General features: G+C 34.4%; 1 protein-coding gene and 1 long non-coding RNA gene across 2 annotated transcripts; one reads left to right on the top strand and one right to left on the bottom strand.

The window, feature by feature from the left end:
- Nucleotides 1-4,907: 4,907 nt before the first annotated feature.
- Nucleotides 4,908-7,881, bottom strand: LOC147077474 (uncharacterized). The gene is made up of 3 exons (XM_085941703.1): nt 7,670-7,881; nt 5,497-5,613; nt 4,908-4,991 (listed from the first exon to the last, which is right to left on the bottom strand). The coding sequence occupies exons 1-3, from the start codon at nt 7,832-7,834 to the stop codon at nt 4,908-4,910; spliced, it is 366 nt and encodes a 121-aa protein (XP_085797829.1). The 5' UTR covers nt 7,835-7,881.
- Nucleotides 7,882-9,629: 1,748 nt separating this feature from the next.
- On the top strand, nt 9,630-15,844 carry LOC147077473 (uncharacterized). Its single transcript, XR_015069425.1, has 3 exons — nt 9,630-9,840; nt 11,015-11,149; nt 14,496-15,844. It is a non-coding gene; the product is annotated as an uncharacterized LOC147077473 (long non-coding RNA).
- Nucleotides 15,845-16,131: the final 287 nt, after the last annotated feature.

Genomic DNA, 16,131 nt, shown 5'->3' with positions numbered 1-16,131 from the left:
AGTATAGTTATACCTGGATATATAATTATTGGATGTGCTCATAATATAATTTGGTATACTTACTGATTATTGTTATTTTCTACGTACTTCATCCTGTCATTGATTACCCACTGTTGGGGCATAGTGCACGAACAAGGTCGTACTACCTACCTAGTTCTATCGCCACGTCTTGGGACATGCGAGACAAGCTGCGCGTATATCTCTTTTGTAGCATCGCTGGGAGGAAAGGGAGGTTCTTCCATGGTGACGGTTTTGTTTCTGATGTTTTTATATGTGTATATTCAATATTGAAAAAAAAAATATTTTGTTTTGAAAATGCAGTTGGATCATGGCCGCCTCACAAAAAGGTTTCATAACATTATTTTTTATGAGAAATAGATGTTAACCACTTGCTCAACCTTTTAGGTCCATGCTCTAGATTCAAACACACATTGAAAAACAATACCTTTGTTAATTTTCCCATACCCAGTATTTGAACTCGCTTTTAATATGTTAGCAGTTGTTAGTATTGTTCAGAATCCAACAAGAGTGTTGATTTTAATGATATACCTAGAGAAAATGCTGCTCCATTCTTTGTACAGTATTTTTTATCATCCTTTCATGACTTCAATATTTAGGTATCTGAGAACGGTGTTTTATACATTACTTACAAAATATATCACCTACCACTAAATCTAATTGAATTGCCATCTCTACTTCAATGGTCAATATTGCGAATACAATAATAATTAGGTACCCACTTAACTATAGGTGAAAAATTAAAAAAAAAAAAAATCAGGCACTAACGTTTACTGGCGATGCACATGATTTAACATCCAAGTTTAGTGTTTCAAGTATCCAGCATTTTTCTGGGTCACCCAAATTGAAATTTGAATAACCCTCTTAGTGTGCTTGCACAAACTGCCATCTCCGAATGAGGCGGGGGTCTGATGTAGGATCTGGTACCCATCCCGGACCGGTAAGTGTGGCAGATGAGGTAGGTTCAGGGAACTCAGAAATAATGGGAACTGAAATTCATAACGGGTAAGGCGATAGCAAGTAAGGGACTCGAGTAAGGAAGAATCCGGGTTAAACTTACACACGTTTCAAGAATACGTTTCGGTATTCTATTTATTATCTGTTCTGTGGGTAGGTTATAATATCGTCTTTACTGCTCTTCTCTCGGTGACGTGCTTTCAATTGACAACGCGGATTCCGGCGGAAACAGTGAGTTTATTTTTTGGAATACATTTACAGGTAACAGCGTAGGTACACATTAAATATTTCTTGGTAGAAATGTTTATTATCACACATATGGCACCCTTTTCAATGTCAAATGTATTTAATAATTATGGTTCCAAATAATGTTGACGTATCCTTTCCAAGTCTTCGGGTTGCCTAGTGCTCCGAAATTCTAATATTAAATTTCCTCGTAGTTTTATCAGTATTATCGTATTAGATCCAAAAAACACTCCGGTTTACGTACCCAAAAACATTGGAAAGAATACTATTAAATACTTACGTATCGAGAAAACGCTTGTCCTTTGTTCTATCGGTAATTAAATAAGTAATTAAAATCTCAATATAAAAAACGCCTATAATGATATCTCATAGAAACTGTACAAAACGGTATTTTAGTTTTTTATGTTTGTGTTGTATATTAATACTACTAACAAGAGTATTAGGATTTTGTGAATTCAGTGGAATATAAATATATAACATTAATAATTATTCTTCTTCTTCTTCTTTCACCCTATAACGACCTAGAATTGGAAAATAGGGCAAGCACAAAATCGCGCCACTTTCTTCGGCCAATCGCCAACTCTCGCGTCTCCCGCCAAGCCAGACCTGCAGTGCGTAGATCATTTTTGTAGCACCGCTGTGCAGAGTGCGCAAGGGCCAGCTACGGCGTAGTTCTCTGTAGTTCTGGTGAACCCATACAACAAACTGATAACTGTTGATGAATCTTGGAAACAAGGGATGCATCTCTAAAGTCATAAATTTAAATTCACACTACAAGTACTGATATATTTTGGCCCAAAATATGATTGTTTATCGACTCTATTTATGTCTTGGATCAATACAAACAAGCGAAAAATAAAACACCAGGTGGGTTGTGTTTACTAGTTATAATGAAAGGTATTTTACTGCTACATTTATTTCAACTTTTAATAGTATAGCGGTGGGTTGGTCAGTGAATTTAAAGCCAACAATCTGTGAATCGAATATAATACATAAACATTCTTTCTAAATACGTTATATATTACTAAGATTATAAAAAGCGTTCTTATAAACCAGTAGTTATATTCTTAGAGCGCGATCCAGAACTATTGACGTTAAGCAGCCGCTCGAACAAGAAAAAGACATCACATTTCCTTTCTCTGTTCCACTTGGGCGTTCTAATAAGAATAATATAGGTTTTTATCACTGAACTTAGGTCGTCAAAATCGGAACTATAAAGTTAGGCGCGGATCTAAAGGACGTACGCGCTTAAATATGGTTCTGCATCGCGCTCTTAGATTATTTGGACGGGCACAGCATTTTCGGTCCTTTTCTGCGAGATTTTTTTACAAATAAAACTTTGCATGCAGTTATATTTGCACGTATCAGATTTTGTATGGTATATTACGTCTTTATTTATCTTGCTGTACTTTCTGACTCGCTTGTGGAATCATCAGTGAGGTTGAGGATTTTGCCTGATAGCAATGGTAAGGTCGTCATTTGCTCGAGAGAAGTCGCTTTTTTGGGACGTGATATTTTAAGAGGTATCACTATACATAATGTTTGAATGACCAAAGCAGTTTATTTTGTTATTCGGTTTCATTTTATTGTGACAGCAAGTCCTGTAAGTTTTTGTTTAGGAATCTCTATCTCAATATATTGGTAGCTAGGTGTCATGTTGTATACTGTGTTTTGTATGTATGTATGTATGTAGTATGTATTTTGAGATCACCAATATGCAGGATATTCTTTAAACAAACATCGCATTGATGTGGTTTTTCTCCAGTATGTATTATTTTATGTATTTTGAGAGAACGGATTTGACAGAATTATTCAAAACATACATCGCATTGATGAAGTTTTCCCTAGAATGTGTCATTTTATGAATTTTGATATTACCAGTAAGTATTTAAGATTTTTAGAATATTTAAGATGAAAATCAACTTGCAATATTTTTTAACACACATCGCAATTTATGGTTTTTGAGATAAGCAATTTGAGAGAATTTTTTAGAGCACACATCGCATTGGTGTAGTTTTTCACCAGTATGTGTCATTTTATGTATTTTGAGATAACGAATTTGCTGAAAATTCTTTAAACAAACATCGCATTGATGTGGTTTTTCACCAGTATGTGTCATTTTATGTTTATTGACAGAACTGATTTGAATAAAATTCTTTAGACACACATCGCATTGGTGTGGTTTCTCACCAGTATGTGTCATTTTATGTATTTTGAGACTACTAATTCGCCTGAAATTCTTTAAACAAACGTCGCATTGATGTGGTTTTTCACCAGTATGTGTCATGTTATGTCTTTTGAGATTATTTATTTCCAGAAAATTCTTTAAACAAACATTGCATTGATGTGGTTTTTCGCCAGTATGTGTCATTTTATGTGTGTTGAGATTATAAATTCCCACAAATTTCTTGAAACAAACATCGCATTGATGTGGTTTTTCACCAGTATGTGTCATGTTATGTCTTTTGAGATTATTTATTCGCAGAAAATTCTTTAAACAAACATTGCATTGATGTGGTTTTTCGCCAGTATGTGTCATTTTATGTATTTTGAGACTACTAATTCGCTGGAAATTCTTTAAACAAACATCGCATTGATGTGGCTTTTCACCGGTATGTGTCATTTTATGATTTTTGAGAGTAGTAGTTTGAGTGAATTTTTCAAAACACACATCGCATTGATGTGGTTTTTCACCAGTATGTGTCATTTTATGTATTTTAAAAGTACTACTTTGAGAGAATTTTTTTAAACAAAAATCGCATTGATGTGGTTTTTCAGCAATAATATGAGTTTTGTATAACTTAAGATGCTGAGACTTCGTGCATGAAATGAGGTGACTATTTAGATGATCTACAGATTCAAACACTCCACAACATTTTTTGCAAATATAGTTACGTGGAAAATGTGAAACCCTTTTCAACACCATGCGAACCACTTTTGGCAAGTATAATTTATTAACCTCCTGTTTGATATTTTGTTCATCTATAGTTATCTCTGAATGCTGTATCATATTTTTGATGGTATCGGTTGCTTCTGCTATGTTGATGTTGGCGAGGTTATTGTCGACTGTATCTTTTCTCACGATGTTTAGTTGTTTATATGTTACACATTGCTGGGTTGAACCCTACAAAAAGAATAGGCTTGATATATATTCAGTTCAATAATATTAAAATAAATAAAATTTCATAATGTACCCTAATGTTGCATAAACAATGTGTTTGACAGTTATTTGTTATGAATAATAGATGAATTTATATCCTTAGATAGAACGTACGAAAGAGTTAACTCTCAAACTGATTTGTGATACTGTGCTCACTTTTTACGACAGACTACCAAATTGTTCAAATTAATTTGAAAATAAGTCATTTACAGCCAGTATTGCTCGAATAAGCGTGGCCTAAATTGAACTGGAAAATTTATCTGTTTAGAATAACTGCAGCGGCCATATGCTCATAGTAATTTTCAAATTTTGATATCATGTACGTATCTTACGAAAAATGATTGAAAGTTAAATTGTGTTATTTTTGTTATTTAAAATTCTATCGGTTTATTAAAAACAACCTTTATAATTGAACGTACCCGATATAATGGCCTTTGTTGTGAATTGATGACACCCTCATTATCATTCTCAGACTTTATATTGATCAGACCGTTACCACGTTTCTGAAAAAAACACATTATCAATATTAGGTAACAGGTCCACCATTACCATTAGCCAGAGTCAATCTCTTGGCGGAGAAGACCCACCAGACTTTTATTTTGTTGGGGACCTATGCGTGTAAAAAAATCCTGTTAGTGATAACACTCCGAAATTATAAATGATACACTAACATTAACACATCTTCAACAAACGTAATGTATTGCTCAATGTTGCATAAGAAAGTTTTTGGAAATCGAAATTACTAACGGTTTTTTGTATGTGAGAATAGTTTGATTTTGACAGCTGATGTGTAACAGGAATGTTTATTTATTCAATTCGAAACGAAAAAGGCTTATAATTAAATGACTTTGCAAATCACTGATAATATGTCAGCTGTTTTGATAGCTGTTCAGATATTTTGAGAGCTGAATAGTGGGACCACTTGTTTGAAAAATAATGTGCTTGTGCAAAAATATATAATTAGACTTTATAACTGAAGGTGGTGCTGATTAAAGACTTTATGCATCAATAATTCACAACACAATGAGGTGATGATCTAGTAATCGAACAATTATATCAAGATACATTCAGAAAATCAGGTAGGTAAGTACCTATATCTGAAAAATAATACTCACCATAGACGGATTTGGGCATTCTTCAGATTCTCTAAGCATGTGACAGTTTTCATCATCGGTCTCTTTAAGAGGAGGTTCGACTTCACATTTTATTTCAACGTCAGATTTAATGTCAACCTGTAAACAAAATATGTATACATTGCATTAACACAAGTACAAGACAATTAATATAGTGAAGAACGAGATATCCTCTGCATAATCGATTCATTAAGCCTATTCCAGACCAATATACAGTGCCGCCATTAAACAGACTTAATTAATTTTTAGTTTCAAATTGTCAATTATTGCAAATTCGTTAGGTTAGTTTAGGTATTTACCTATTTTATTTTTTTATTTTCGACTGTCTTAAACAAATACACCAAAATAGCTTAAATTTACAGACACAACATCAACATCCACATACGATTTAGGTACATCGATGTCTGTGGTACTAGCAAGTTTGGAGGTAATCTTGTCAAATGTTGCCTATGCGATAAACCGTCATACAGTATGTATTACAATGGTTAATACATTACAACAATAGTAGTATTGTCAGATTTATGGTTCGATCATTGGATTAACTACCCAATAGTTTCAACCAAACCAACCGCCCCAAATCACACTCGGTTTTAATCGAGCGTATCAAGAGGCCCTACGTTGGTGTGAAGCATCACCTGTTTTTTACGCCTGGAAATGTCTCAAGAGCAGATGCCCAAGACTAAGGCCACCACGCACTCAAGTGTGATAAGACTTAGTTTACAGAGACTTTCTTATAAATATGTCCATGTGAAAGAGAAGCACGGAGAATAATTAAAAAAAAATGATTCTAATTAATTTAGATATATAATGTAAAAACAAAGTCAAAATAATTCGGACAAACTAAACTATGTGAAGAGATCTACACGTCCGCAATACGACTCCCCAATTTTTCTTAAACATTATAGTTGACGTTTTTGGCGACCAAGTTGATGAGATTTTTTAAACTATTGGATGATTAGATGTTGACACTTTCTAAAGAAGTGAGAGCAGTGTCTGCCTTATGGATATATCTGATATTTGTATTTGATCCTTCATTCGACGCCTTTTATAATGTGCCGCCCCTATACAATGCATATCCTGCCTAACCCACGGGACGTCACTGTAATAATTATGAAATATCTGCATACAAACAAATTACCTAATTACACGTCACAATGTATATAAGAGCGTAAATAATATGAATATCGTTTGATACATCGCATGTCCACATACTGAATTAAAATAATCCACACCTGTCTTATAAAAACTCTTATACCTATAGACCGGGCTACTATTGACCTAGGTGTCAACGTTGACGTCACCAAAGTAGTTGCATCGAATGTCCTTCTCTCGAAGACTTCTCCGTGCAGAGTAGCATATGTGGCCGAACATTAGGCCCTTTTCCTAGAAGATTGTATTACCAATACGCCAATCTTAGTATATAAATATATAATGTACTAGCAAGTACCCGGCATGCGTTGCGATGCCACCCAAAGAAAAAAAGTGTTTGTGTTTTAATTCTGTTTATAGAAGTGCTTAAGGATACACAATATGTTTTGTTTTTCCGTCTGGTGCAAACACGAATAAATCAAAAGGTTTTCCAACGCGTGAGTAGGCCGCATACGAATAGAAGAAGAAGAATATGGTGATACTAATTCAGAAACATTTGCGGGCGTGCGCACAACAACTGACCAAAGTTTCATTGCAATAGGATGAATGGTATAGGAACGCGAATAAAATAAGATATAATGAAGAAGTAGAAGAAGTTGGTTTTTATAATTTAGAAACCTTTGCGGGTATGCACACAATAACTCAACAAACTTTCATCGCAATCGGATGAATGGTATGGGAACGCATACGAGACAGTCAAACAAACATTCATGTTTATATATATATTTTAACTGCGAACCGATTACACATTATTCAAATGCACTGACAGACAAGCTGTGTACATGTTTACCTATTCTTCTTTTTAAGAAGAAAATACGCGAGGCATGTGGGGTTAAAACGTGCAAATTACTACGGCGTGGGTTGTCCACATTTCATTTATTAGATATGATATGACCGACCACGCGTTGTGTTTCAAACAATTATTGGTTCTGCGCATTCATTGGTATGCGTCAAACGATGTATAATAATTAGATACTTAATATCAAACATAAACATATTATATTACCTCCAAAATGGCAGCGTATGAATGCTCGGTACGGAATTGTTGAATAAAATATGATTGTGACGTTTGTCCTTCCGGGCTGTGCGAGCTTTTTATCGGTATAAAGATGGAACTGAACGACGTTCCGGGATCGGTTTCAAAATCTTCTGGTTCGCTTTTAATATCCATGTTTAAAAATGTTATGTAAGTATATTGAATGAACAATAATTGGTATCGGCAAGTGACAGCTCACGACGACAGAGTTACTAATTGTGTCAGTGTTGCCATCTTTGTCACGAAAGAGCGTTGTCTTGTCAGTCAATAATAGTATATTTGTCTATGGTCTCATATTTCGTAAAAAACCATGATTATGTTGGTAGGTAGGTATAAAGTTTATTTTATAATCATTTAGATATGTAGGTAGCATCAAAAAAATAGAAGGTATGTTTGTTTAAAAAACATGAATGGTTTATCATAATAAGTTAATTGTCTTACTGTCTTTTAATCTAATTTTTTTTATCTAACTGAAGGAGCCTTAATACCTAATTATTTTACAATCATATATTCTCGTAATCATAGGTAGGTACATTTTTTTTATCAATGTCATATTAACAGATTTTATAAAATAGTCAAATCAGAAGACAGGTGACCCCTACACGATAGTGGTTAATTTAAAACAATAAATCAACAGCTTTCTCCAATATTACGTACCTACCTACGATACGAATTAAAAATCTGACGTTTATTATGTCAAACGGAGAGTTGCGAGCGCCCCTACCGCCAAAGCACAAAATAATACTTTATGTGGTAATAAGTGGTAAATTTAAAACAATGGATCAACAGCTTTCTCCAATATTACGTACCTACGATACGAATTAAAAATCTGACGTTTATTATGTCAAACGGAGAGCTGCGAGCGCCCCTATCACCAAGCATATTGTCTAGTGACCCCCGGCGGTTGACTTTGAGTAGGTATGCTACAGTTGAAGTAGGTTTGCGTAATATTTCCGCAACTGGTCACTTGTGCTTCATAGTGCTTTATTCAGGAATTGCCGTCTAGGGGGCGGCAACTATTATTGAAGCGTTTAATTCCAAAAAGCGATAAATCCATATTTTTGGTCAAAATCGAGAAAAAATATGCACGTATTCTTTGGATAATTTTACACAATATGTATAAATCTTTAAATTCCAAAACGCGACATAATTCTTCGAAAAAAATATTTTTAGTCTCGATTTATTACAAAAAGCGCCAAGTTTGGGTTTCATAAATTATTTAAAGCTTGGTTGATTTCGCGCGTGTTTAAGTTAACCAATATGGGAACGTTAAATATTGAAAAGGGCGTCTCTCATGCATCTGGTAAATTCATGATAGTGCCACTGAAATATTCGCCGTATGCGAAGTAAATTAAAAAGTGAAGTACAAATAGCGCTACGTCCAATTTTATTTTGCCTATATTAATTACATTTAAGAGTTTATCGGCTGAAACAAATCATTGTCATTTGGTTCTAAATTCGACATAGAATACAACGGAAAAATATAATCTCACGTTCAAACAAATAATTTAAGCTTGAAACATAAAAAAGTTGTTTCCCGAAAATATTGAATTGTGGACTTGTCGCTTCTGTTTAACACAATTTTATTTTATAAAAATAACCGTTGAAAATATAAAGCCACGTGTGAACAAAGAAAGACTTTTCATTTATTATTTATTTTTGTGATTCCTGGGTTCAGCCAACATCTTGAGAATAAGCCAATATAACTCGGAACATCTCAGTTGGTACTTATTCTGTAATTATTTAATAAGATGAATTATTATTCAATTGATTTTAACAGCTACTAACTTTAATTTTTTGATATAATATATCAATGATTGTACCTAACTCTTTTAAAATAATATTATTTGATTTTATATAGGTATCTCATGTAGGCATACTTCGTTTCACAAAACATTATTTTCTAGATTATGGCAACACGAACGAGGACGCTTCATTTTCCTTTCTGGCACTGAGCAGGGCCGTAGATTAATATACGCAGACCAAAGCCCAAATATTGAAGCATGGATACTATTATCAAGCGCGATCCTGATGAGGAAGTGCAGCCTTGGTTTGAAGTACCAATAATTACGAACCCAAACGTCCCGGATGCCTCCACCATAAAGCAAGAGAATGCCGATGATTCAGGTTACAAGTTTGAGGTTAGTTTTTTTAATAATCTGTCAAATACTTCTGCAAAACACCAGTATGGAGTATAGTATGTTTTTATATTTTACAAACTATTTAAAAATGTTTTCAAATTTTGTTTAATCAATTACCCTCTAACATTCAATTCGACAGCAATTATTATTTTATTTTGGTAATATTTATTCACCATTATGTAAGTACATGCTAGGCTTATAACTCGTTTACACGTGCATGGATTTACTGCTGACAGTAACAAGCCGTAACAAGAAAATGCACGTATTGTCATGCAAGTTGCAATATTGCATGCATGAATCAAAAAAGTTCGGAAGCTTCTGAATTTTTTTGCGACAAATCTGCGCCAGCGCAATAGAACGATAGTGGTGAACCTGGCGACAAAAAAACAAACTTCACCGCTCATTTTGAGGTGAACCGATTTCTTTACCGTGAAATGATAAGATCGCGTCTTGCTCACTCTTAATGAATGAGATTGGAGAGAGATAGCACTTTTACGTTTAAACAACTATTGTCACGACAGTTTAATATACTCACGATTGTTGCAAATAAATCGATGCACGTGTACAGGCATTATTAATCTAAATCTACCTATGCTGCTAAAGATCTACCATCATAAATTGGCATTTCAGCGAGGGCGCTAGTATGACATTGAGAATTTTACCATAACTAACAAAAAAATGGTAATTTATAATTTTTTATTGGTAGTAGATTTCTGTACAAATATTATGCAATCCATAATTCGAGAAACATGTTGTAAAATTAAATGGCATTTGTAACAAATTTATCCTCGATAGACAATTTTAGTTTCAAATTCGACCGGCTGCCAACTTACGATGGTAGATCTTTAGCTATGTGTATCTTACTAAAAGATACTGCGTTTTAAACGCATATAGATAAGTGTCAAACACATTTCGTGATTTTATTTAACTATCATACCATAGCATACTATACTATTAGCATACTATTTTTATATTAAAATAATAAGCATTGCATGGGTAGGTGATTATTTTTTAACTCTGTGAAGGAAACGTACGCTAACTTCTCTTTAATAGTAAGTAATAACATAATATAGGTACTCCAATTCTCCTACAAATAACAAATATATAAGGATACATGGGGTATACTATACTATTTATATTATATTGTGATCGTATAGTATTATGTTCCTTTCAGTACCCCGCAAAATCTGAGAAAGACTGTGGGTTTGTTGACGTCAAGCGCGAGCTTATCGAAGATACAGCAAACCCATTTTATGATGAAGTTCCTCAACCAGGATGCTCGTATTCAGATTACAGACCAGTACAACAGGTATGTCCGATTTTAAATGTAAAGACCTAATCTCCTGGGTGACGTCTTCTGTCGAAGGTCGGCAACCGAATTGCATTCTATCTCAATTCTGGATCAGCTATAACTATGTTACTTCTTCATTGAGGTTACCCTATTTAGGTACCCACATTCATATGAGTACCTACTTGAATTTGTTTAGTATTTGATCGTTGTACTTGTGTGTGCTAGCTGATGACTATATTATTAAGACTTTTGATATTATACTTCTTTTGGCGCGTTTGGGAAATCAGATCAGAGTGAATTTTTGGCGTGTGACATGTAACACATAATATATTTTTCACACCAAAAAAAAGCACTCAATTGGATTCGAACCACCGAATGTTCGGTTATGAGGCGAACGCGCCACCTTTACGCCACGGTATGGTACTGCAATCGTGACGATTATACAGTATAATATTATAGTTTAGAATTGTTTCGTTGCCTAGGCAGCAAATTTATAATTGTCGGCCATTTGCAATTCCTTACGTAAACAAATGAATAAACGCCAGAGTGACAGTAAAGTTGGTAAGAGAAACCATTATATAGTTTAGTAATATAAGTTAAAATTTATAGAAATAAACCAACGGCGTTCCAATAATCGGTTTTGAGTGTGTAGTAATTAAGTAACAATATAATTAAGAGATAGTCAAAGAATCTAGTTTATCACAAATTTTGTTTTGTTTTGTTATGCCAAAGAAGTATAAATTCCAATGGGCGTACATAAGTACACACACATTTTTCATTACTTATCAGATTTGAAACCCACCATCACTCCATAGTTTGTATGTTCATTTTTTTGTTAAATACCAAAGCTATTCCGTTTGTGTGAGAGCATTCAATTGTTTTACGCTATTCACCCTTTTTCACATTCTATAGTAAGTAAATTACTTTGCTGGAGATAAAATGTGTTGGGCTCTTTCAATTATATCCATCTTGCTCTAAAAGCTAACACAGCCAAAATAAGGGCTGTTAGAACATGTCACTTTTGACAGTTTAGCTTTAGACGGATAACTTATTGTAACAATTAGCCGTCTCAATACATAAATATGATAAACTACCTTCGATAGCCGCCGATAACACCCTTTTCATAGAATAAATGGGCTGGGATGCATAATAATATATACTATTTCATCATCATCAGCCTCTATCTATCTACGGCTGAATGAAGGCCTTTTCAAGCTGATTCCACTTTTCTCTTTCCTGTGCGTTGCGTTTGCACGTAGGTACTTCCGCAAAACTTTATTATTTAATCGATCCAGCGGCCTCTAGGTCTACCTTATGGACGTTTTGTACCTCTTGGGTACCATTTAATGACTAGATTTGTCCAACAATTGCCCCTTCTTTGAGCTATGTGCCCAGATCATTTCTATTCGAGGCCATTAGCGAACTATATTTCGAATGAAGACTATTTAAAACTTATTAATTCTGGCAATGAATCTCACAGTACTTAAACAATTTTTAAAGTAAATGACGATTTTTTTTAAATCAACATCAAATTGGAGAATGTTTTATGTAGGTACATATCTTAATAAAATATGTATCATTATTAAATTGAAAAAAAACCGCTCAATTATGTCAATATAATATGTAGATAATATCTACCATATGCATGGTTAGTATGTCTCTTAATATTGTACATTTATAAATACTGTCATGTTAATATAATCATCAGCCAAGGTCAATCCACTGTTGGATGAAGGCCTCCCTAAGATTTTTCTAACTCTCTCGGTCCTATGTCGTTCGCTGCCACGTAACTTTACCAGTTCGTCATTCCAGCGGCTTTTAGGGTGACCCTTTGGCCGTTTCGTGCCCCTTGGTTACCACTGAATGATGGCATTTGCCCAGCGGCCGTCTTTCGGCGAGCAATGTGCCCCGCCCATCTCCATTTCAGCTGTTTGGCAACGTCTATTACATCGCGTACTTCTGTCTGCTTCCTATCCCATTCGTTTCTCTTACTGTCCTTTCGCGTGATGCACAACATACACCTCTCCATGCCTTTGTGTGCGACTCTTAGCCTTTGTACATCTCTCGTGTTGAGGGTCCACGTCTCGCAGCCATACTTGAGCACAGGTAGCACACATTGGCTGAACACCCTACGCTTAATACATAATGGAAGGTCACTTTTGAAGATACTATTCAGACGTCCGAAAGCACTCCACCCCAGCCTTGTTCTTCGAGCAATTTCATCGTGTATGCATCCGTCTATGGTCACCTGCTGTCCGAGATAGACGTAGCTGCTGACTTGCTCGAGTTGGGGGCCATTAATACAGATAATCGCAGGGTCCTAAAAACAGTTTGTCATCACTTTTATCTTTGAGACGTTTATCTTCAGGCCGACCGTTTGACTGACATCCGCGAGTTCTTGCATTCTACCTTGGAGTTCTGTCGGGTCTTGTGAGAGTATAATAATATCATCTGCAAAGCGCAGGTGACTGAGGTGCTCCTTATTAATTGGAACACATTGTCCTCTCAATCAAGCTTCCTAAATAAGTCCTCAAGAGTAGCGGGGAGTAGTTTAGGTGAAATGGTATCATCGATGCGTCTACACTTAGATAGCAATCAAGCTGTGAATTTTTAACTTGTCGGTCTGCAGTTCTAACTTGTTAGCGAAAGAATTATTTTTTTCTGTAATCTTAATGATATTTTCGTTCACTCCTTGCATTTCGCACGTCCTCGTGAAGAAAATTGTAACCCATATTTTCAGCATCGAAGAAAGAAATAATTTCTGCTCGCAAAGAGATAAATCGTGGTAGTACTTTTCCTTTTGAGAGCCCATGTACTTCAGTGTGAAGCAATCTGACACAGCGACAGATATTTATTTGAATATGTAAATGTTGAATTTATTTAAAATTGAAGAAAATTTAAATGAACCGTTTTGAGGCTTTTTCCTTCGCGGCACACCCTGAGACTTCTTGCAGTACACAGTTTGGCAGACACTGATCTACAACAATGTTTTGTTCTGCACATTTATGATTTAGGATCAATGTTGCATGTCAGTTATATAGTAGACTTGCTTAATGTGTAGAACGCAGTGAATTACGAAATAATGTTTGGTCTCATTTTCAATACGAATTATGATTTCCCTCAACCTAGTTGCTCTTATTCCGATTGCAACCCAAGCAGTCATATATATATCAATCTACTTATTTTAAATAATCAACAATTACTGCGACGACTTATCAAAGTACACTTCTTCGTCTAAATTTGATCCTCCCAGCATGTCAAGATTCCTACATAATTACTTTAAGATGTTTGATTTTTTAAAAATTATTCTTTCATATACCTATGTCGTTCGCCTATGTTAATGCAATATTTCAACTTGCTTTAGTTGATTCCTGCAACCGCTGACGTGACCTATTTCGGTAGTCTCGGATTGTCAAAGAAAATGTTAAAAGTACAGGAGCTATACGATGAAATACAGATTGACTGTAAAGACATTAAAAAAGAATTTGGGATATATGCAACCAATGAAAATATAATCAGTCGCACTGCTAATTGTAAGAATATACAATCTAACTTAATAGATCCCAAATTATTAGTACCTGTTGATTGCTTAAGCATTAAAACAAATTTTAAGAATCTATACAAAATTAATCATTCTGGCGAAAAGCCATTTACATGTGAGCAGTGTAATTACTATTGTATAGCATTAAGTGATATGAACAGACACAAAATGACTCACTCTAGTGAAAATCCATTTAAATGTGACCAATGTAATTACTCTTGTATAGCATCTGTTACGTTGAAAATACACAAAATGACTCATTCTGGTAAAACGCCATTTAAATGTGATCAATGTAAATACTCTTCTATTACATTATGTGGCATGAATAGACACAAAATGACTCATTCCAGTGAAAAACCATTTAAATGTGACCAATGTAATTACTCTTGTATACAATCCGGTACGATGAAAACACACAAAATGACTCATTCTGGTGAAAAGCCAATTCAATGTGATCAATGTAATTACTCTTGTACAACATCTAGTAACATGAAAGTACACAAAATGATTCATTCTGGTGAAAAACCATTTAAATGTGACCAATGTAAATACTCTTGTATAATGCCTATTACGTTGAAAAGACACAATATGACGCTATCCAGTGAAAGGCCATTTAAATGTGATTACTCGTGTATAAAATCTGCTAAGATGAAATTACACAAAATGACCCATTCTGGTGAAAAACCATATAAATGTGACCAATGTAAATACTCTTGTATAATGCCTATTACGTTGAAAAGACACAATATGACGCATTCCAGTGAAAGGCCATTTAAATGTGACCAATGTAATTACTCTTGTATACAATCCGGTACGATGAAAACACACAAAATGACTCATTCTGGTGAAAAGCCATTTCAATGTGAACAATGTAATTACTCTTGTACAAAATTAAGTAACATGAAATTACACAAAATGACTCATTCTGGTGAAAAACCATATAAATGTGACCAATGTAAATACTCTTGTATAATGTCTAGTACGTTGAAAAGACACAAAATGACGCATTCTAGTGAAAGGCCGTTTAAATGTGACCAATGTAATTATTCTTGTATAACATTTAGTAACATGAAATTACACAAAATGACTCATTCTGGTGAAAAGCAATTATAATGTTATCAATGTAATTACACTTGTACAACATTTAGTAACATGAAATGCCGTTTAATTGTGACCAATGAATTTACTTTTGTATATATTTTAGTACGATGAAAAGACATAAAATGACGCATTCTAATGACACGCTATTCAAATGTGATCAATTTCATTACTCTTGTAGAACATCTGGTAAACTAAAAAGACAAGACGACTCACGTTCGTAATAATATAAAGTCATTATATTGAATGTTACTATGCAATATGTCAACAATTTCGTACCAACACAATTCACAAATAGTTTCACGCTAACCTTTTTCAATCGTATTAATTAATCTTTTTCATTTGTTTTAAGTCATTGATT

This window comes from Rhyacophila brunnea, unplaced genomic scaffold (genome assembly GCF_057557595.1).
Source record: "Rhyacophila brunnea isolate RB1 unplaced genomic scaffold, BYU_Rbru_1.0 scaffold_13, whole genome shotgun sequence".
Classification (NCBI taxonomy): Eukaryota; Metazoa; Arthropoda; class Insecta; order Trichoptera; family Rhyacophilidae; genus Rhyacophila; species Rhyacophila brunnea.
This window is presented reverse-complemented; position numbering and strand designations above follow the sequence as displayed.

Bases quoted from the DNA above. Each gene is read 5' to 3' on its own strand.
- LOC147077474 (XM_085941703.1), bottom strand. From the start codon at position 7,834: ATGGATATTAAAAGCGAACCAGAAGATTTTGAAACCGATCCCGGAACG. The intron at 5,614-7,669 runs GTAATATAATAT...TTTTGTTTACAG, and splicing joins CATACGCTGCCATTTTGGAG to GTTGACATTAAATCTGACGT. The intron at 4,992-5,496 runs GTGAGTATTATT...TTACACGCATAG, and splicing joins AATGCCCAAATCCGTCTATG to GTCCCCAACAAAATAAAAGT.